At 54.4% G+C, this 21798-nt stretch overlaps 1 protein-coding gene across 1 annotated transcript in view; it reads right to left on the bottom strand.

The window, feature by feature from the left end:
- The window catches only part of NCOR2 (nuclear receptor corepressor 2), a 226638-nt gene that overhangs the window by 61848 nt on the left and 142992 nt on the right, over positions 1 to 21798 (bottom strand). The window contains exons 10-14 of the mRNA XM_072936200.1: positions 19240 to 19427; positions 17906 to 18002; positions 15410 to 15588; positions 12137 to 12191; positions 9909 to 10007 (exon numbers count right to left, since the gene is read on the bottom strand). Coding sequence (XP_072792301.1) covers positions 9909 to 10007; positions 12137 to 12191; positions 15410 to 15588; positions 17906 to 18002; positions 19240 to 19427 — 618 coding nt within the window. The remainder of the gene's footprint in view (positions 1 to 9908; positions 10008 to 12136; positions 12192 to 15409; positions 15589 to 17905; positions 18003 to 19239; positions 19428 to 21798) is intronic.

Below are 21798 nucleotides of genomic sequence, written 5' to 3' on the forward strand. Positions count from 1 at the left end.
TGCTCACCGCCCAGCCATCCGGGCGCGCTGTGCCTTACGTTCTCCGGCTCTGAAGGCTTCCTGACGATTTGCATAGTTAAGCCGTAAACTAACCACAACATTCCTCTTATGATTTTGCAATCTGCTGGAATAACGTGGTCGCTCTAAGTCGAGCGATGAATCATCATCTATAAACCACAGCTCTCGTCACCGGGGCTCTCAGTGCTGGCTGCAGCCTGCGTGATTAATCCGCCTGGATGCCAAGCTTAACCTACGGTGCAGGGCTATTTATTTTTCAAACTTGCAAGCCTCCGGAAAACGACCGCCGCTGCCTTCCCCATCCCCTTTGTGGCGAGATGCCCCAGGCTGTGGCAGGGGACCAGGAACAGGGGACCTCCCTTGTTAGCCACAGGACATCCCAGAGTTAACCACTGGACCGTGCACCTTGCAACTGAGGCACCCACGCCCTCCCTTGGCCCCCCTCACTCCTTGTGCCACAGCACCCTCAAAACATGCACCAAAACATCACTTCTGCCAGCAGAGATGAGCTCATCCCTGGCAGTCCAGTTCCTGAATCAGAACTACCAGCTCCTGCCACACCAACTGCACCACTTGCTGCTGCATATGCCAGTGGGGAACCGGGTCATGGTGGTGGCACTGAGAGAGAGCCTATTCCCAAGCCCAAGTGCCCCTGGGGCTGGCATCTCCTCTCTCCCACACCAGCTTTCAAGGCCAGATTGGCTGCATGGGGGATGCCATTTGGTTGCCAGCAGATGCATCACATCCCCTGCCATCATTACAGTGCCCTGGGCTCTTACAGGAGACAGAACCACCAGCTCCTGTTCCATAAATCAGGAGGGAGCAAGCCTGTGCACCCTGGTGCAGAGGGAGCTGTGCATACCAGGCTGAGCTGCAAGGCACATGGTTTTGGTGCCACTCAAGCTCGTTCCCAGCTACTGCAGGCAGAGAGCTCCGGGTTTTTGTTTAAAGGCAGCTCTGCACCCTTGCCACAGTCTCACTGCGGCAGCACAGGGACCTGTGCCAACCCTCTCCCCGGCATGTCACACCAGAGTCTGTCTTGACAGGGACTTTGGAGGGAGCTGCATCCCACCAGTGTGAGCCCCATCCCCTCTGGCAGCTGGGAGCACCCACTCGGCTGTGCCGCCTCTCCCACGTGCAGGGCACCAGCTCTTCACTCCTCCAGCGTGTGACTTCAGATCAATGGCATTTATGATGTTCTCCGGGGCACTCAGCTGCAGAGCAGGCTCAGGCCAAGGTCATTGCACGCAATCAGGGAGTTGCAAATTAAAACCAGCTCGAGATAAGCTGAAGACAAAAGGCCAACGCTATGCTGGCCAGGAACGCCTGGGGTTTGCTTTGCTGCTTCTCCAGGAGCCCCAGCACTGCTGCCATGGCCGTGGGCACGCACGGGAGCCTGCTGGCATCACCCTGAACATCCCACAGGGTCCAGAACTGGCACCACGGGGCAGGATGCTCCGTGCTCTGTGCAGCACAGCCAGCAGGACTTGGCACTTGGCTCCTACCCACATCTCCAGCCCTGCAGATTCTCTGCAGGGCATCTTTGCCAGGAACAGGGCTGTAGCTCGGGAGCATCCTCTCTCTGCCACCTACATCTGTCTTTCCACCTGCTTTCAAGCTCTGCCTCTGGCAGGTCACACCAGTGAGAGCCACGCAGGGACCTGGCCACAGAGCACCCTCAGCACCAGCCTCCCTGTTAGCCACCATGCTGCCCAGGCACCCAAAGTGCCCATGGAATTTCCTTCCTTGCCAATGCCACAGCAGCACCCACCTCTGAGGTTTGATACTGCACAGCCACTGCAAACACTGCTCCCCACGTGTCCTACCACCTCCTGAGGCAGGCTGGCTACACAGCACGGGGGGGATGGCTCAGAAATACCTATGTGTGCCATGGAACCGACTCCCAGGGCCTGGAGCCCCTGTTCCAGTGGTCTGGAATGCCTCAGGGCTGGCTGCCACCCACCGCCACGCACGGCACCCTCCGCTCCTGGGAGAAACCACACAGCAAAACAAGCTGCTGCCAAAACAACAAGGGGAGCAAGAGGAATGTCTGCCGGCAACACAGCTTTGATTGCTTGTGTCCCAGCACTGGGTTTGATGCTGTTGGCTGTGGAAGCAAGTCCAAAAAAAAAAAAAAAAAAAAATCAAAGGGCCAGGCTCAGATTTCATAAGAATGATAGAGAGCATGGGGATCACTTGGTGCAGCTCAGACTGTGACAATCTGAGCTGAGCTGCTCCTCTACCAGCTAACAGCCAACTCTGCAACACACACTCAGCACATGGCAGGGATGGAGAGCACCGAGGCTGTGCCCAGTGTCCCAGGGATGTGCACAGGCCCTGTGCACACTCACCCACAGGCCACAAAACATGGCCAGTGCCAGCAGCAAAGTGCTGGCAGCTGCAGCCAGGCTGCCCTGCCCTGCCATGGCAAAGCCCTGTGCCATCTCCCAGGCTGCTGGTCCTGGAGCAAGCAGGATCCTGGGGGCAAGAAGAGGGGCTGGCAATGGGACTGGAGTCATGCTGGACCCTGCCTCACTTGCCAGACCACAGGACAAGCATGCCTGGGTGCACTCACCCAAGTGTGGGCTCATCTTGGGCAGCACTGGGAAAACCTGCTGGGCACAGGAACCATTCAGGCAGGGCCCTGTGTGGCTCAGCCCAGCACAGCTGGCACTGCTGCCTTCCCACCGCTTGCTCTGCGATACCATGGAAGCACTGAAGTGATTTTTACAGGACCCTGCTCACCAGATCCTTCCTTGAACCACTGAGGGCTTTTCCATAAGAGGAAATGTTTCTTTTCTGGGTCGCTGCTGAGTTTTTTAAAAAGTGATTTGATTGCTTGCGAAGGGAAAAATGACCCGAAGGGAAGAGAGCATAGTGTTTGGAAGCAGCAGAGATGAGCCCCCGCTCTGTCCCAGGCAGGGAACACGTGTTTTCTCCTCCCTGTGGTTTGCTTTGCCCTGCTCCCCCCTGCTCGCAGCCCCCCGGCCTCACGCCGACCCCTGCCAACAGAGGAAGGTACCAGGTCAGCAGTTTGTGGGATGCAGAGCAGCATCCACACACACCACAAACAACCAGGGGCAAAGCAAGCCCTGGGATTTTCAGCTGTGCCTGCTGTAGGAAGTAATTTAGCAATGACATGACCTATTTCCCATCCATTCCTAGTCAAACCTGGATCGCAACAACAGATAAAACAACTCATCCCAAAATCCAATCACTTCTCTGTCTTGCAGTGAAGATGCTGCAGGTCCCTCGCTGGGATCAGCAAAGCCCAGCCTGGATCCCAAACCCTGATCTGAGAAGTACTCACGTGGGCAGGGCTGTGGGGGAGCACTCGCTGCGAGGATACATCCACCTGCTGCTGGAGAAACACGGGTCCAAAGCTGGGGGCCAGCTGGAAAGGGGGATCCTCACTCACCCAAGGGACTTTGGTGACTGCTACCTGCAGATGTGATCAAGCAGCACGGAAGAGCCCAGCTGCGAGGGCCAAAGGGCCCAGCAGCAGCCTGTGCCTGTGTCCCTGTGTCCCTGCCTGCTGATGCCTGTCCCTGCTCTGAGCCCACAACCCTCCCTGCTGTCCCTGCACTGTCACCAGCCCACACGGGGACCTGGGGACCAAGCAGCCACCCTCCTGTGGCAATGCGTCCTCTGATTCTTTTCCCAAATATGGCCATGTCGTTCTCATTAAATCACCCCCAAAACTGCAGCTGGGATTTCAGGAATGCAAGTTTCCATTGTGTTTGCCCGATTGTGGTGCCTGGAGGGGCAGCAGGGCTGCGGGAAAGCTGCTGCACCCTTGTGATGGGGGAACAGGCACGATGAACCCTACAGGGCACACCTGGGGGAGCAATAGGAGTCCAGACTGACAGAACAGGTGCTAAGGGGGGTTACAGAATCGATCTCAACTCGAGCATCACTGTGTGTCACACCTCATCCACCTGCTGGACAGGCATCCTGACACAAACCTCCCTGGAGACCACAGGTTTAAAGAGTGACAGCCTGCACTGAGCACCCAGGGGACAAACACTCTGAGATGTTTCCTCCTGTGAGGCCACACTTGAGCAGGACCAGGACCACAGGGTCTGACCAAGTTCACTTCTCATCGGTCCTGCAGCCTCACCCTGATTTCCTGGGCCATCAGCAGCCCTGTCACACTGCTGATTTGTCCAGAAAATGAGCCAAATTCAAGCCCTTGTGCATCCCAGCAGTGACATTCCACTGGCAGAAGATGAACCCATGCCCCAATACTGACATCCCTGGCATCATTCCCAAGCAGGCAACCTCCCTCACAGACTGCCCCTGCTCAACCACAGATAATTTCAGTGCTGTTTTAGATACAACACCCCAGTCAGCACAGCTTTAAGTGCCTGCAGAATAATTTCTTGGTATTTGTGGCACAAAGCTTACTGGCCACATCCAGGGCCTTGTCTGCATGATGTGCTGCATGATTAGACCAGGATTTTGTGGCAAGTATGTCCCTGCATCAGGAAGAGAAGTTGTCAAACCCTTTATCACTAATGAGGAGCTGCTCCCTGGACTGAAGAAGATCAAATGGTTCCCAGAAACAAGTATCATTCCTCTCATTAGCTGCTGTGGTTACCGGAGTGGGAGCACTTGCACAATTTACAGAGTTAGAACAGTTTGCTGAGCTCTGGATCTGATCCCACGGGAGGGAGGAGAGGCACTGGCATGGCAAGGCTGGGGCATGGCAGGAGAGCTGCTCTGCTCTGGGGACAGGGTGCAGGGAGCCCTGGAGTCGTGGGCAGGCACTATCTGGAATCCCAAACCCTGCCAGCCCCTGCTAGTGTGACAGGGCTGCTGGTGGCCAGGGAAACCTGCTTGGCCAGGTTTTCCCTAATGCTCCAGGACCCATGTGATAGCAAACCTGGCCAGATCCTGCTGGGACGGTGCTTCTGCCAGAAAAGTAAGCGGGCTGTTTATAAAAATCTGGGTTGAGGCTGTTTATCCTCGTCGGTGAGGGGAATGGTTTGTGTTTGGGGAGGGCGGGACAGACGGCGGGACGGATAATTCGATTTGGGTTTTGGCAGGGGACAGGGAAGAGGGTGGGCCTGGGAAAGGCTGGCGGGCCTGGCGGGGGACAGGTCACACCACGGTCCCCGCCCTGCCAGCACGGCTCTGGACCGCTCGCCACGGAGGAAGGGGGGTCCGGGCAGCTCCACTCCCCGGGGCCACGGAGAGAGTCCTCGAAAGTGTCGGCATAACACACAAATCCCTTTGGCCAGGGAGTACGTGAGCGCTGTCTGACTGCAGTGCGAGGGGCTGGCGTGACGCTCCGTCCGGCGGCTGCGTCCCTCCACCATGACTTCATCCCCCTGAGTCATCCTCAGGGCGGGCAGGCGGCTCCTCCAGCCGCCCATGGCCCCACTGCCGACAGATGGAGCCTATGGACAGACGGAGCCTACGGACAGACGGGGCCTATGGACAGACGGAGCCTACGGACAGACGGGGCCTACGGACAGACGGGGCCTACGGACAGACGGGGCCTACGGACAGACCGACCCTACCGACAGACGTAGTCTTCAGACAGACGGAGCCTACGGACAGACTGAGCCTACCAACCCACTGACCCTACCGACAGACTGACCCATGGCCCCACTGCCGACAGACGGAGCCTACCGACAGACGGAGCCACAGTCCCACTGCCAACAGACTGACCCTACCAACCCACTGACCCTACCAACCCACTACCAACAGACTGACCCTACCGACAGACTGACCCTACTGACAGACTGACCCACAGTCCCAGTGCTGACACTGACCCACAGTCCCAGTACCGACAGACTGACCCTACTGACAGACTGACCCACAGTCCCAGTACCGACAGACCGACCCTACCGACAGACTGACCCACAGTCCCACTACTGACAGACTGACCCACAGTCCCACTACTGACAGACTGACCCACAGTCCCAGTGCTGACAGACTGACCCTACTGACAGACTGACCCACAGTCCCACTACCAACAGACTGACCCTACGGACAGACTGACCCACAGTCCCACTACCGACAGACTGACCCACCGACAGCTTTTCCCGGTGGAATGGTTGCCCACCTGCCCCTCATGGCACTGTGTGGGACACAATGACTTTTCCCCCCCCCCCTTTCCTGCCATTCACTGGCAGGAAGCATATCTGGCACGCTGCAGCTGCTCCGCTACCACAAGGGCAATATTACTCCAAAATCAATGCAAATTTACTCTGGAATAAAAAATCTCACACTCCAAATGGAATAATTGTGTTGATGTAGAGTCACTTTCCTTCCAGCCCGGTTTCAGCCCAACATTTGTGTTCCCACAGCCCAGCAAAACAGCTTCCCAAAGAATGAAGGACATGGTCAGTTTTGGTGTCCCTGCTATACAATTTAGAGGTTTCACAGAGAGACACTAAAATACCCTGAAGAGCGACTCCCACAGACCCTGTGTTGTGTGGACACATCAACACAAGGGTTTGTCATTATAAGCTCATGCAAATTTATGCTTATTACTGTACACTGACTATTGGATCAGACTGTTTTACCATGGCACAGATTCTTTTTTTGTTTTTCAGTGCTAAATGACAACGAGGAAGCTATTTCTCTTCCCATCAATTCCCCCCCTCACAGGGTTATATTGCCTTTTCATACACAAACACAGGATTATTTTAGGAAGATCTTAATCTCAGGAGCCTCAATATCATGCATCGTGACCCCCTGGATGTGGGTACCTTCCAGTGAGCAGTGCCATGGAAGGCAGAGTGCTGGAGCATCCTGCCTCGGAGTGGGCGGCTGCTCCGTTTTCTGACAAACTGGAAGTGGAATCATGTGAAGTCCCTGCTCTTGGCAGGAGATTTTTAGCAGTAAGTAGCAGCTTTATGAGGAATATCCTTTGCCAGGGGACCATCAGCCAGGGAGCAGTGGGATTCTTATTTTTTAATGGACTTTTAATAAGTAGGCCACAAAGATAGTCTTGACACAGAGAAGCTTTTTTCTCTGTGTAATTATCTTCCCTTCACTCTCAAGCTCCCTGCAGCCTCCAACAGCAAATAAGACCACCAACCTCTCTGTGAGAAAAGGAGCAAGAAACCAGCATAGGGCCACTTGAAATGCTCTTTGTATCAGCTCTCATCTGCTCTCCTCTCATCTGATACAAAAAACAACCTCTCTTCCCCTCCTCCAAATTAATTAAAGCTCAGCTTTTGGTGTTTAACTACTTGAACCTTTACCAGCAGGAAAATATCTGCTTGGAGCAGGGGCAATGCTGTGAACACGATGCCATGCCTCAACGTGCTGCAGGAAGGCTGTCTGCAATTCTGTCTCCTCCCTGCACACTGCCCATGCCTGTGTGTCCTCTGTCCTTCACCCTGTCACCATCTCTAGTTCCTGAAACTGGGCAGGAATGGCAGAGCTGGCAGTGCCACATCAGCCCACCGCTGCTGCTCCTCAGTCCCCACTCCTCACCAGGCCACAGGGAAAACAGAATCAGGGACCTGGATAGGGTTCCAAACAATCCAGGACCCTTGGGAACAAGCAGGGAACATGCAGGGTGTTGGCTGAGCCTTTGGGACAGCCTACTCCCAAATGAGCACTCCTGCAGCACAGGCAGAATTTGAGCTGTTTCTGAAAAAAGACTCACTAAGCAAAATGCCACCAGGAGCATCCCTCCATCCCAGCCACTATCTGACCTCTCCCATGATGGTCTGTGCAGCCACACACTGACCCAGTCAGGTGTGTGGAGGCAGATCCCATCAGCACCACACCCAGGGGAGACCCCAGCTCCCTGAAAAGGTGCAAAGGAGGTGCCTCACTGCTCTCACCAGCTTGAACAACAAATTCATCTCTTTATTACCTCAAAATGCCACCCTAAAAGGAGCCTCTCCCCAGCAGAGCCTTCCTCTGCAGCAGCACGCCCTTCCCTGCACACAGGCTCTTTCAGCACTCCCCTCATGCAGTTTTGCAGGAAATGGATGCAAATACTGGAGGTATCACAGCACAAAGCATGAATTTCAAAACCCCCCAAGATCTCTGTGAGAGCTGCTCCAGGCTAAATGCAGCAGCTGCTGTTCTGCACCTCTCTCCTACTGTGAATCATGCAGCCAGTCCTTGGCTCCTAAAGCTTGTCTGAACATCCCACCTTCCACCTGAGCATCCAACAGTAATGGGAAATATTCACTGTGTCGCTTCCTCCCAGACTCAGAGGGGCTCCTCTTTCAAAACCAACGACGTTCTGGCTGAGGTCTGCTCCAGGGGAGGTGCAAATTGTTCCCTTTGGTGCCATTCCTACTTGCAAAAACAGTCCTACAGGCGATGAAGCAAGTCCCTGCTTCTAAAGGCTGGCACTGAACAAGGCTCCAAAGGGCAGCACACGTCTCCACTGCTCAGGCTGGATCATGTGGAAAACATCGTGGGAAATTCTGCAGCTAGCGATGCTTTGGGTCATTTCAAACCCCAAAACACAAACAGTCCCTGCTGGGTGCAGGATGGGCAGGTCTGTGGCTGCTGGGGTAAGTAGGCAGATGCAGAGCAAAGCCTCTCACTCTCCACGTTTGCTCAATTTAACACTGAAACCAGAATGAGCTGTGCTAAATGTCTCCACCGCTAACAAGAAACAAATGTGGCCTCATGTTCTAGTTGCTGTGATCTAACAAAACAGACCATGGTAAACACTATAAAAATGTACTGGAGGGAACCACCCTGTGTTTGCTGGGAGAGGGACTGGGTAATCTATTAGGGCTTTATCCATCTCTAATGTCTCTGAAAAAAAGAAGGGAAAATTGGGCCCTGTCCATGACATTTGTCATGTGCTAGCTATTCTGATGTCTTAATGCTGCAGAAACCAAATTGGAGTGAGGCTACCTATCTGCTTCCCAATCAGGATCTAGGCCCAAGTGCTGCTTTTTATGGCCATGCAGCGTGAAGATCTGCTGATGTCAGTGGTGTCACGGGCCAGGCCAGTTTTTCCATCCTTATTCCCACATTATCTGGGGAGACAGTCCCTTGGTGGCTACCTCACTCTCCTTGTGACATGAATAATCACTCACTTCATGGACCTGGGGATCCACCAGCAGGATCTGCCTCTGGCTGAAAGCATTCATGGAGATAAGGCACCTTCCCAAAAGGTTAGCACTCATCTGTTCCATGGTATCATGGTATCAGCAGCAACACTGCCAAGGTCGTGTCTAGATTTTTATCTTGGCCATGGTAATGGTAAGGGTTGACTCAGTCACCTGCCCCCAGGCACCTTGTGGTGCCCTGGAACCTGCTCTGCCCTTAAACAAAGGGTTAAGGGCCTCTGCTAGCTTTAGTGCCACATCTGCCAGCCCCACAGGAGACCCCCATGGGGATCTTGGACTCCCTTTGGCACTTCAGATAGATTTATAGGCTTCTGCTCAGGTGTCACCAGACATCACTCCCACCCAAGTCATTTTCCTCCCACACCTTTACCTATAGGAAGAGCCTTGGCAGGTTTTGCACAGCAGGAGCTCCACCCAGCTCCCAGGAGCCCTGTCACCACTGTCACCTCAGCTGCCATCTCCAGAGGGGACAGAGACACAGACCCCATTTGGTTCTTGCACAGAGAACTGCATGGGAACTCCATGCTACTGACACACAGCCGTGTTTTCCACAGTCACTCCATCCCCTTTTTTAAGCGTCTTGGATTTGTTTGTTTCTTTTAAAGACACTGTGGCCTTGGTATGGGGAGGGACAAACACCAGCTGCCATGAAACAGCATGTTCTGAAAAGCTCCACAGAGCACAACCACAACCCATCACAGCCTGCAAACAGCATCTCCATGTGAGGAGGGGGGGAAAGCACCATTTGGGGGGCTCAGAGAAAGCTGCAGCTCCTTGCTCAGCCTGAGAGACGACGTTTCCACGCGCTCCTCCCGCTCTTACCTGGCTCTTCCCGCGCCGCCGGTAATTCCTCCTCACGAGGTTCTTGTAATTCTCATTCTTCTTGGTCAGGTAGTAATAGAGGACACAGTCAGCCACCGTCTGCAAAGACACGGGCAGGTCAGGGACAGAAGGTCCTGTGCTCGTGGGCTGCTGCTGGGGCACAGACTTCCAGGAGCAGCATTCAGAACCGCTCAGCACCGGGTTCCCTGCTGCTCCTGGGGACCAACAGCTTCCCCACACCTCCCTCCCTAAGGCTTCCAGAGCAGCTGAAGAAGGGGACAGTGCTGTCCTGGTGAAAAGGCTCAGCCCCACACCTCCCTCCCTAAGGCTTCCAGAGCAGCTGAAGAAGGGGACAACGCTGTCCTGTGAAAAGGCTCAGCCCTCCAAAGGACAGAGCGGGGCAGTCCCGCGGGCGTGCGGGGGCAGAGATGGGGTGCTGAGCAGAGATCACCCCGTGCTGGAGGCAAAGCAGGCTGACCCCAGATGACCCTGGCAACCAGAGGCAGAAGAAGGAGCCGCCTGTCAGCCTGTGTTGCAGTTCCACGAGGCACAACCTGCCACACGCCTGTCAGCTGCTGTTACTTCCAGCCGCTGAGCTCGCTGGCCGTGGCCAAACCGAGCTCCCAGCGCTCAGAAGCCGCCACCCCAACTCCAGTGGCTGGCTCCACAAACACCACCACAGACTGGACACCTCAGGAAAACAAGGAGGCACGGCCAGGATATATCCTGCCCCTGAACAGCACCAAGTGTGCCACGCTGGGAGAAGTCCTGTGGTGCACCTGAACACCGGCCTTGGGCTACCTTCACATTCAGGATCAGTGGCTTCATGAAGAAAAATTATCCCACAGATCCATCATGCCAAGAGTCCTCAGGAGCTTGGGGCAGCTGTGTGTGCCCAGGGGCTGTGCTCACCCCATCCCTCTGCAAGGAATGGAACCATTTGCAAAAACAGATTGCAACTTTTAAAGTGTTAATTGGATCTCTTTCTAATTTAGCCCTGATTATACACACACACACGCGAACACAAAAACTTACAGTCATCTGTTCCAAGGGCTAAGATCACTATTTTTTTATAATGCAATTTAAAAATCTATTAATTCATTACATTGAGCCATACTTTGCATCTCTCTCCAACAGGATAATGGATGTGTTCTGTATCATAATTACAGCCTGATTTACAAACGAGTACAAATAAAATTAGAAGACATTTTACAGCTTGGAACACAGACTGGATTGTGAGCATCATCCAAGTCCCACCACTTTTGGCTTTATCGAGTGCAAAAAGGATGAGGAGCTCGGGATCTTACAGCAACAGCAGCGGCATGAGGTGGCTGCTGGCCTTCCTTGCCGCTTTGGACAGGAAGGTCAAGGTCTTATAAATTATTTCCCCAGCCTGAGTTATGAGGAATCAGAGAATAATTTAGGCTGGAAATGACCTCTGCAGGCCACCCCCTGAGAGCAGAGTGGTTCCCTCAGAGTGAGTGGACACTGTATGTATGAAACTCTGCATGAGGTAGGCAGAGGATGATAATAACTAAAAGGACCAGAGAACAAACAGCTTTCAAATGTTTCTTGCTAAGGAGAGCATTCAAGTGATGGACATAGCTGTGTTTTCAGGCTGGGTCTGTCCAGGATCTGCCCATATAGCCTGTCAGGTCAGCCTTGCTCAGAATGGGACAAGAGACTCACTCCTCCCTCAGGTTTTTTCTCAAACCTTTCCTCCCTCAGCCTAATTAACAGCAAAAACAAAAAGTCCAGGCAGCACAACACAGGAGGTCTGGGAGAGGTCAGGCAGCTCCTGTCAACAGCTATTCCTAGACACCAAGGGGAGCTGTGCGTGCTTTCAGGACACCCACCCGAACTGCTGCATGAAATGGACTCAATCCACCTTCAAAAACCTCCCTCTCCCTGAGCAAACAGAGCCCTCTGCTTTGTGCTGGGTGCCCACCCCCTGTGTGACAGCCTGGTGGTGCAGAATGCCTGCGGGAGATGCTCAGGGGCTGTGCTGCCCACGCCAGGCTGGCTGTTCACACCTCTCAGTCCCAGCTCCTGTCCCTGCAGCTGACTCAGTCCTGTCCCTGCAGGGAGCCAGGAGGTGTCTGGACCATACCCGGGGCTTGGAGCCACCACCAGCACCCACAGGTGCTCAGCACCTGCTGGCAGCCCCAGCACCAGCAGCCAAGTGAGGGGAGGAGAGACAGCACAACTCAGGCTGCAGCCAGGCTTACCTTCCTGTCCAAAAAGGAGGCGATCAGGCCAAAGTTCTTCGGGTGCTGCATGAACCTGCAGAGAGAGAGGGAGACAGGGTTACTGTGGGTGCTGGCTCTGACCCTCCCACATCTAGGCTGCCATGCCCTGCGTGCCTGGAGCAGCAAGGCCAGCTCCCAGAGGGACTCTGGGCTTTGAGAAAAATATTTGTCTGCTGCTCAGCTTCCCAGAAAGACAGGAACTTTAAATTTAGCCCAGTGGGGCTGGGCTGGTTGGAAGCTTCAATGTGCAAATGTTCATCATGGGGTGGGAGAGGAAAGGGGGGCTGGCAGTGCTGGAGGGCTGCTCATCACCCTGCTCGACCCCATGGCCACCCAAGCCTGTACCTCGAGCAGGACAGGGCAGGAGTTGCCATCACACCCCACATCGTGGCCATGGTGGGCTGTTGGGAGCAGCTGCAAAGGACAGGAAGGGAAACCCAAGCCCCGGGAGGAAGCACAGAGCTGCCACATTGCTGAGTGGCTCAGGAGATCCCCAGTGGCACAGCAGCTCCATGAACGCTGCCTCACGCCCAGCAAGTGGAGGAGCTGTCAGCCAGCTCATCCCTGGCTCTGGCAGCCCAGGAGGGTACACTGCCCCTCAGGGGAAGCTGTCCCCACTAGCAGAGATGCCTCTTCCAACAAATCCCTGTGTCTAGCTGGTGTGGAAGCACCGAGGGCCAGCAAGCCCTTGGCAGGAGGTGCTGCTGCTGGCAGCACAGATCACAACACGCTGCCAACGCACCCACAGCCCAGTGAGAGGTGACTTTGGGCCAGGAGAGGTGGCCATCAGCACAGGCTCTGCCCCAGGGAGCTCAGCAGCCGGGGTGAGCCACATTCAGCACATGCAGCTCTGCCAGCTCCCAGGAAATGACAGCTCTGTGCCCTGGGGAAATGGATCAGAGGCAAAAGGCGGGAGAGCTGTGGTGTGGGTGTAACATGGGCAGGACATGGTGAGGAGCTCTGTCTCCAGCCCTGCCAGTGATTCCCCTGGGGCAACTGGCACAGCTCTCTCCTCCTTTTGCTGCTGTGTCCCAGCGCTAAACTTGGAGTTAAGGCACTGAGCTGAACTCAGTGAGGGCATGACCAACTCCAGCCATGGCAGCAGGACATGGGTGTTGTCACCCACGTTGATGCCATTCTTGATGCAGAACTCCCACATGGTTTGGGTGGCACTGCAAGATCCTTGTCACCATAACTGGTCACCACAACAAAATCCAGAAATGCTACGGGGGACAAAAAACAAGGAAGAAAGCAAACCAGACCGGCTGCTCAGACAACCAAGGGTGAGGGCAGGGAGCCAGAGCTGGCTCTGCACACAGCACAAAGCCAGGCCTGACCACAGGACAGGGTTTTCAAGGCCAATGATACTAGCACACTGTTGGGGCAATGCAGATAACAATCCACTCCTTTTCACGGGCCAGGCCATCTCCCCATAATGAGAGATGGATGCTGCATTCTCACACTGCCCAGCACAACACAGCCTCGATGCCTGAGTAGCACCCTGCTCCTTCACCAGCAAACCACAGCTTCCCTGGGAGTAGGCCAGCAATGGGCTCTCAACAGAGAGCTGAAATCCTGCCCAGAAGCAAATCAAATCAGGTTCTTCCTCGTGGTTATGTTCTGACAGCAAAATAGTTCAGACCTGGAGCTTGTCAGCCTTGCAGTGCTTGCCTGTTTACTCCAACAGCCTCTGCCAAGTGGGCTGAACAAAAGGTTGAACCAAGTTTTCCTGGTCTCAGGAGGAGGCCAGCTCAAGGTCATGATCATGGATGACACAACTCCGGTTCACCTTAAAAACCCAGGCCAGAAGCTGCAGCACAGCAGGCAGCTCAGCTACCAGCACACCAGGTTGGGGGAGAGCTGGGGCAGGACTCCCCACACCCTCCTTACAGCCCCTGAGTACCAATCTCTCAAAATGAGCTTTGTGAGGGCCCTGAAACCCTGCTGGGTTTGTGCCTCAAGCTCTGCATCACCCACAGTGATGACACAGAATCCACCATGCACTGCAGGATGCACACACTGGGTGTGGATTCCTCCAGCCCCATTAGCCAGGCACAGCCCCACCATTAAAGACCAGAGTAATTAGCCTTTGCGTCATTTGTGGCAAGCCTCGCTCTTTGGAGTGGCACATTTTAAGGCTAATTAGCAATGAGGATTCTCCTCTATCAAAGGCTTGGAACTGGTTTGCTTGTTTTGTTCTTTTTCGATCCATCTTGGCAATTAATTATTTCAGCTGCAAACAGGAGTCCTGATGAGCAGGGGGAGGAGGAATGATCCTGGACACAGAGAGGCTTCCAGCATGGCTGGCCACAGGCATGCTGGTAATCCATGGAGCCATCCCCTGATTGTCCAGAGGCCAGACTAAGTGCTGCTGCTGCTCAGGACAAAGTGGTCCTGGTGCATCCGTGTGCCTCTATGTCCCTCAGGTCCACAGCAGGGAGCTCCAGCAGAGCAGCTGAACTCCAGCTCTGTTTCCACAGACACTCAGAGCACACTGGGGGCACCAAGGATACTCCAGGGGGTATCCTGGGTCCCCACTGGGCTATGGGATACAGGGGAGTCTGGATGTGAGACCAAGCTGAGCACCCACATCTTGGCTGACAGTGCAGTGGCACCCAGGGAAGGAATCAGTGACTCCCCAAGTGATCTCACTGATAGAGCCAAGCTGTTCTCAAGCACTGCTTGCAAACAGGAGAAAGCACCACAGGCAGAGTGTGCACGTGGCTGGTGTGGGAACACATCCATGGGAACAGCAGCCGGTGGCAAATCCTGCAGACAGCAGGATGAGCACTGAGGGACAAGCACCACCTGCAAGCTGCAGCCTGAGGGGTCTACATACGGGGCTTGGATGCTGACAGCTCCAAAAATCCCCTGGACACACAGTGCCCAAAGGGCAGCATGAATATCCAGAACGGCAATGTGTACAGAGTGTTGGGTTTCCCTGGCATTATCTTTAAACTGGCTGATACAACAGAGAATGCAAAAGCTGAAAAACTTCCTGATCTCACCCTGCCACGAGCAGCAGCTTTGCACAGAGGCAGGAACAGCCCAACCACAGAGCAAGACCTGAAGTTTCTGTGCAGAAGCATCACCCTGTGGTTCAGGGTCACACAGCAGCTCGGGATGTGTCTGTGGGGGACAAGCCAAGCACTTGGGCCATTCCTGCCTCAGTGTGCTGGGGCTCCAGCCCTGCAGGGACCCTGCCACACTCCCCAAGGGCTGCACAGACAGAGCTGTGCGGGCTGCACTCACTTTTCCCGGAAGGTCTCCTTCTCCTGCTCGCTCCACATGTTCATCACCTGCCGGTCCTTGTAGACCTTCATGGGGTCGTCCATGAGGCCGTTCATGTTGATGAATTTAATGCGCTGCTGGTCGGCGTCGTAGAGCATGGGCGGGATGACGGCGAGCTGGCGCATCTGCTTCTCCAGGTTCTGTGGGGAAAGCACAGACAGCAGCTGGTCAGCACCACGGGGACCGCAGGGACACATGTTCCACAGGAAAAGGACAGCAGGAGGAACGGGAGAATTCAAAAGCAAGCACTAGACAGCTTTATTGCCGGAGTAATTGTAAATTAAACGCTGAAAGAGGCTATAGCTGCCAGCCAGGAAACAATCAATCTTTCATTTTGGAATAAAAGGCTTCAAGATCCTGTGTGGAAATGTCTGACTTAAGTGAAACAGCTCCTGACCATGATGAGAAATAAGTCAAAGCAGTGGTGGCACAGGGAATGCTGACCCCCTCCCAGCCTCCTAAGCCACATGGAGGTTCAGCCCCCACCCCAGTTGTGAGGGAAGTGGGCCAGCTTTGCAAAGGCAGCCAGAGGGAGACAGCATGTTCCCCTTCCACAGGAACTGTTCCAGGAGGTTTCACATGTCACTCAAATGGGGCTGTCATTCCTTACTGCAACACCCTGAGACAATCTGATGCCTTTAATCCATCCTATGGAGTACACAGCCCATCCAGAGCCCCAGCTGCACACCAGGACAGGACAGACTGGGCACACTGGTTTCCTTAAGTGTTTGCAACAGAGAGGCCAATGTGATGTCTCATTTGTGCTGTTCTGCTCAAATGCCAGGACTGTCCCTTTGGCTGAGCTGCTGGTGATCCCCTGGCACAGGTCCATCCTGCAGGGATGAAGGGATGCTCTGGCCACCCCCTTTCAATTGCACCATCAGTCTGAGTCCTCCCTGTCACCTGGGATGTCACTGCTCAAAGTCCAACCCTTGTCCCAGGAAGGCCAGGTCTCAAGTGCTGCTGTTTTAATTCACAGCCAGATGCTGGATCCTGGGAGAAGAGTCATGGCCAACCCTTCCAAGAAGCTGCTGATTCTGGCCTGCCCAGTGCTGCTCTGCTTCCCTGCTCTGCCTGATCAGACCCCAACTCCTCCTCCCCCTAAAGCACATCTCTCTGCACACATATGGACATTTCAACACACGATTGCCTTCCTCATCCTCACTAGGACACCTCCTGTTTAGAAACAGGCTGCTCCAGATGCCTCCTCATGGCAAGAGGTGAGGAACAACTCACAGCTGGAGCATCAGCCTGGGTAAGTGCAGACTGCCCCTGCTGACAGGAGAAGCCTCTGTGCACAGCAGGGAGGATGCTGGTGGGAGCACTGCCCACAGCTGAGGGCACAGGGCCTCTCAGGGTTCCAAGTGCTGCCACTGCACCCCATCAGCCAGACCCCCTCCTCTCCAGCAGCACGCTGGGGCGGAGAGCTGGCCCTGCTGCCAGAGATGCTCCCCAGCTCTCCCCTCCCTGCTCCTTCCAACCCTGTGCAAGAGCTGGAAGCTCTTAAGGTCTCCTCTGAGACAAGCACAGCAGATTTGGGGCTCAGCAGGCGGCTGCTGGGCTGGAGTTTAGCAGCACTCTGTGCAGGGGGATGGAGGCGATCAGCCAACGCTCCTCTTGGCCAGCACCTCTGCAAGGCTGTGAAATTCCCCTTGGCTTCCAAGATCCGTGTCCTCCACGTTGTCACCTTAACTGGCTCAGAGCAAAGTGCCTGGGATCCCAGAGAGGGCTGAGCCGTGGTGCACAGGCAGCAAACATCCCAGCTATTGCTGGGCAGTGGCTGCTCTCCCCTCCCAAACATGATCCATTCACTGCAGCTCGCCTCCGTGCCAAGAGAGTGGAACCCTTGTGAAACCAGATCCAAACGAAGCCGAGGTCACAGGGATGTTTCAAGATGAATGGAGCACTCCCAGAAGATGTGGGCCAACTGGCTCATGTACAAACCATTCATTCCATAGGATTCCCCTGTGTCAAGTCACACAGCCCATTCAAAACAAAATGAAACAGAAAAAAAACCCTCCACCCAGCAGCCTGGGTGCTGGCTCCCTGCCCCTTCCCCTTCCCCTTCCCATCTTCACTTCCAGTATAAACCACAGCCAAGAGGTGTTTGTGGGGTGCTACCCAGGATGCTGGGGTTTCCAGTCCCTAAGAGACAGCCAAGTGCTGATAAACTCAACCTGCTGGCCACCAGCTCCATGTTTTGCTCTGGCAGAAACATTGCACAGCTCCATTACGTCTCTCACATGGCTGGGAAGATGCTGATGTGTATTAAATAAACCTCTGACTTTGGATCCTATCCAGGAAGTGTTTGGCATCACGGCAACCTCAGCGGGACCTAAAGTTAGTGGGATTTGGCACAGGACTTCACCGTGTGACCTGGCAGTCCTGTCTGGGCTTCCTCAGAGCAGACAGAGTGCGGGGTGGAGAGGAGGAGGAGGAAGGAGGAGCTGGTCTCACCTCTTGTTCCGAGAGCCCGTCGATGATTTCGGACACCTCGTGCTCGCTGCGTGCGGCCGACATGGAGAGCCCGCCACTGCCCCTCTGTCCTACCCTGCTGGGAAAGGGCAGTGACACACTCAGGCACTGATGCTCCATTTCAATAGCAGCAAACCACATTCAAGACCATTTTTATCTCCATAACAGCCCTATCCCAACGTTCCACCCAGGCCTCCTCCTCCCACACTGCGGGAAAGGCATCTTTGTTTAGGGCTCGCAGCTCAAGAGCCTCAAAACCACTTTCCTTACCTGTGTCAGCTTCCTGGATTGCTAGAACACAGGGATATTTCATGCCCAACCACACTCTCCCTCACATTTTCTCCTGTTCAACCCACCACAGCAATGGCACAAAGGTGTTAGTGCCAGCCATTAGCACTGTGCCACCACATCTGGTTTGCAAAATGCTGTGGGAAGTTTGAAATCAAAGCCATCCACTGACAGTTCTCCCTTACAATAACAGCCACATGTCCCAAGGAATTACAACTTTTTTTATTAAGCAGGTAAAAAATTAAAGCGTTTCTCGGTACCATTTCTCCCTTTCTCTTTCAGACAAAATAAAGCCATAATTTAGGAAGTTTGGATCCACCCAGCTGTTAGTGGGGCACAAGGAAGGGATGCTGGCATAAGGGTTTAGGTTTTCTGCGTATCAGATGAGCCCAGGCAAGATGCCAGGGCTGAAATGGGAAGGACAGGGAGTTTTCAGCAAAAAGGGTGGAGATCATGAAATCGTGTCTTCTCCTGGCAGAAAACAACATGACCTCAATTGCACTTCCAATGAGGAGAGGAAAATGGACAGGGGGCGGGAGAGACAGGGGACATCCCTTCCAGCGAGACATTTTGCTCCCTTCACATTGTCTGTGGTCATTCCAATAACCTCTGCAGATGTTTCTGCTGCCATCAGAGCATGTGCATGTAAAAAATCATCAACGTGACCAAATGCACCTGCAGGTTTTGTACATCTTAATCTGGGCACACCACTAAGGCAGGAATTAGGGCTGTCCCAGCCAGCTGGCCAGCACCAGGGAGCTACCCCTGGCCCTGATGTGGCCAGCTGGGAGATCAGCAGGAGAGGTGAGACAGGCAGTCACACTGCTGATGATTTTGCTTCTTTTGGCTGTGTATTGAGGCACCCTGGGGAAAAAGCAGCAAGCCTCACATCTGCTGGCTTCTGCTTTGATTAGAGAGGGAGAAAAGGGACCCAGAGCCACCCCAGCCCGCTCCTCCCGCAAGCAAATCCCCCACCCATCCCAGAGAAAAAAGAAAGGCTGTCTGATACCAGCTCAGCCCCTTCCTACCGCTTCTCCTCTAACCTCTGCATGCGCTCTTGCAGCTCGCGTTGCTTCCGGATCTCCGGGAATTGCTTCTCATAGTATTCCCGCACTTTGCTCTCCTTGGCACGCCGCCGCGGATTATTTTCGATGCGCTCCACTTTTTTTTCCCAGGCCTCCATCAGCTGGTCATAGCGCTGGCAAAACTTCTGTTCCTGAAAGGGCAGAGGGAGAGAGGGAGCTCAGAGACGTGCCTGGGAAGGGCAACTCCTCCAGGCCTTGCCCTCTGTGGCTGCTCAGGCTGAGCGTGAGTCATTTTGCTTAAAGAAATACAATTTATTAGGACATGGATGTGCTCCAGGGCCTGGGACCAACCCAAGGGTGAATTCTCAAAACAGGCCATCAGGTACCTCAGGTTTTTTCCTTCCAGACCCAACGTGTTTGGTGGCACCAGGACTCTTACCCACCCCTCACGTCTGCTTGAGCATCCTCTGGCCCAACAGATACTTGATTCAGCAGCCAAAGGCTCTGTGCTGGGGAGGGAGCCCCTACACCCCAGGAGAGAGCAAGGTGAGCAAGGAGGGGCTGAGACATGGCCTTGGGAAGAGGCACAGGGGCCAGGAGAGCTGGTCCCAGGGGCCAGGAGAGCTGGTCCCCACCACGTGAGCAGGGTGTTCAGGCCCATAATTTTGGAGCCACAAGCTCACTGTGCTGGGGAGAGCTTGCCATGGTGCCCAAGGCCAGGCACCCCTTCCTACCCTCACACACCAGCTCCAGCATCCACAGCTCCGTGCTGGCAGTGGTGATGGGCCTGGGGCCATGGGGAAGCTCCATGCAAGGGCCTGGCTCCCCAAAATCAAGAGCCAGGCACCTTGTCTTGGCCCACAGCGTGGTGGCCTGGCCACACACTCAGCTCCTTCACCACCCTAGGAAGCAAAAATACTTTTCCTGCTGCTGCTCCTCTTTTTTTGGCCCATGTGACAGGACAAGCACATCCCACAGCAAACCCAGGCTCTGCCAAAACATGGCACTGCTAAGGGTTTCCACACCATGACCCCCTGGGTGACATCCTCATGGCACACCCACCAGGTCCAGCACAGCACTTCTGACTGGTATTTATGGGACAAGCTTGGTAACACTGAAATAAGATTTGCAATGCAAATGAGTCTCCTCCCATTATGCCCCAAAACTCTTCTCCCTGCTCCAGCACACTCTTGCTGGAGGAGAACACCCACGCACAGGGAAGGTCCATGGTGGGAAGGTGCCTGTCTGGTCCCTGGCAGCCACTGAAGGGGCAGCAGTGATGGTGCCCAGCCTCAGCTGAGAGCAGCTGGGAGACCAGAGGGGTTTTAGGGTGTCAGTTTGTGTCTGACAAATGCCTCCCAAGCCCCAGATCAGGAAGTGAAAGCAGATGTTGCTCTAATGACAAACCCCAGGTCACTCCTGGCCCTGGCACCGCTTTCCACAATGGGCAGCTCAGCACCACAGCAGCGACACAGGGAATCCAGATTTCAAAGAAATAAACTCATCTCTTGCCACCACCGCCCTATGACCAGAAGTCTGAGGCTGCAGGATGTCCCAGATGCACTTTGTTCTCGTCCTGTTTGCTCTTGGCCACAAAGAAAAATTGGGAGAGGTAAAAAAAAAAAACCAAACCAATGGAAATGCGCAGCAATCTGCAGCCTATGTCACACGGGTTTGGTTTGTCCATCCTGGAGCTGGCGATAATCCACGAACAGCAACACATCTTTGATCTCCTTGGCCTTTTGGAGGCACCTCAAGAATAATGTGAGGCATATAGAGCACCTCAAGCCCTAGAGCTCAGCCAGGTTAACACTTTCCCCTGCACATAAATCAATTCCCACATGCCTGGAGCCAGAGACTGTCCTGCCCTGCGTGGATGCACAGGAGACGTTGGGGTTTCATCAGGAGCTGAAGGAAACAGCCACAAGATAAAAACAAGGAAGAAGAACAGAAATTAAAATGCCCTGAAAGCCCACATGGGGTATCTCACACTTGGGGCGAGGAGCTACAGGTAACACCAACAGCCTGCGGCAGCTTGGCAAAATCACAGCTGCTGCGTTTTCACCTCTCCCAAAGCAATGCCATCAGCCCCCTGAAAACGAGAGCTCCCACCCTGCCAGCAAATCTGCTACATCCTCCTGCTTTCAGAGCATCACATTTGGGAAGAAGCTAAAAATACCCCATGAAGTTTATGAAGCTGGTGCCCGGCGCTGCCAGCCTGCAGCACGGCCGGGAGCGAGCCCAGCACGAGGGCTCGCTCTGCTGAGAAGCCTTGAGGCTTTGAAAGGTTTGTCATTGCCCATGGGAATGAGCCAGTGCTGGGTTCCACATTGCCACCACCCCAGCAGGGCCACCTGGCACGGCCCTGGCTGCTTCACAGCCAGCAGGGCGGCTCTTCTTCCTCCTTTTCTTCCACTCCTTGGAACAACTCGACAAAAGCTTTATCCTGAATTCCTCTTCTAAGGAACTGGCATTTGAAGATGGAAAAAGCAACATCAACGTCACCAGGCTGATTCCCCAGCAGCTCACACACCCAGGCAGCAGGGCAGCAGTACCAACGTT

This window comes from Taeniopygia guttata, chromosome 15 (genome assembly GCF_048771995.1).
Source record: "Taeniopygia guttata chromosome 15, bTaeGut7.mat, whole genome shotgun sequence".
Taxonomy (NCBI): Eukaryota; Metazoa; Chordata; class Aves; order Passeriformes; family Estrildidae; genus Taeniopygia; species Taeniopygia guttata.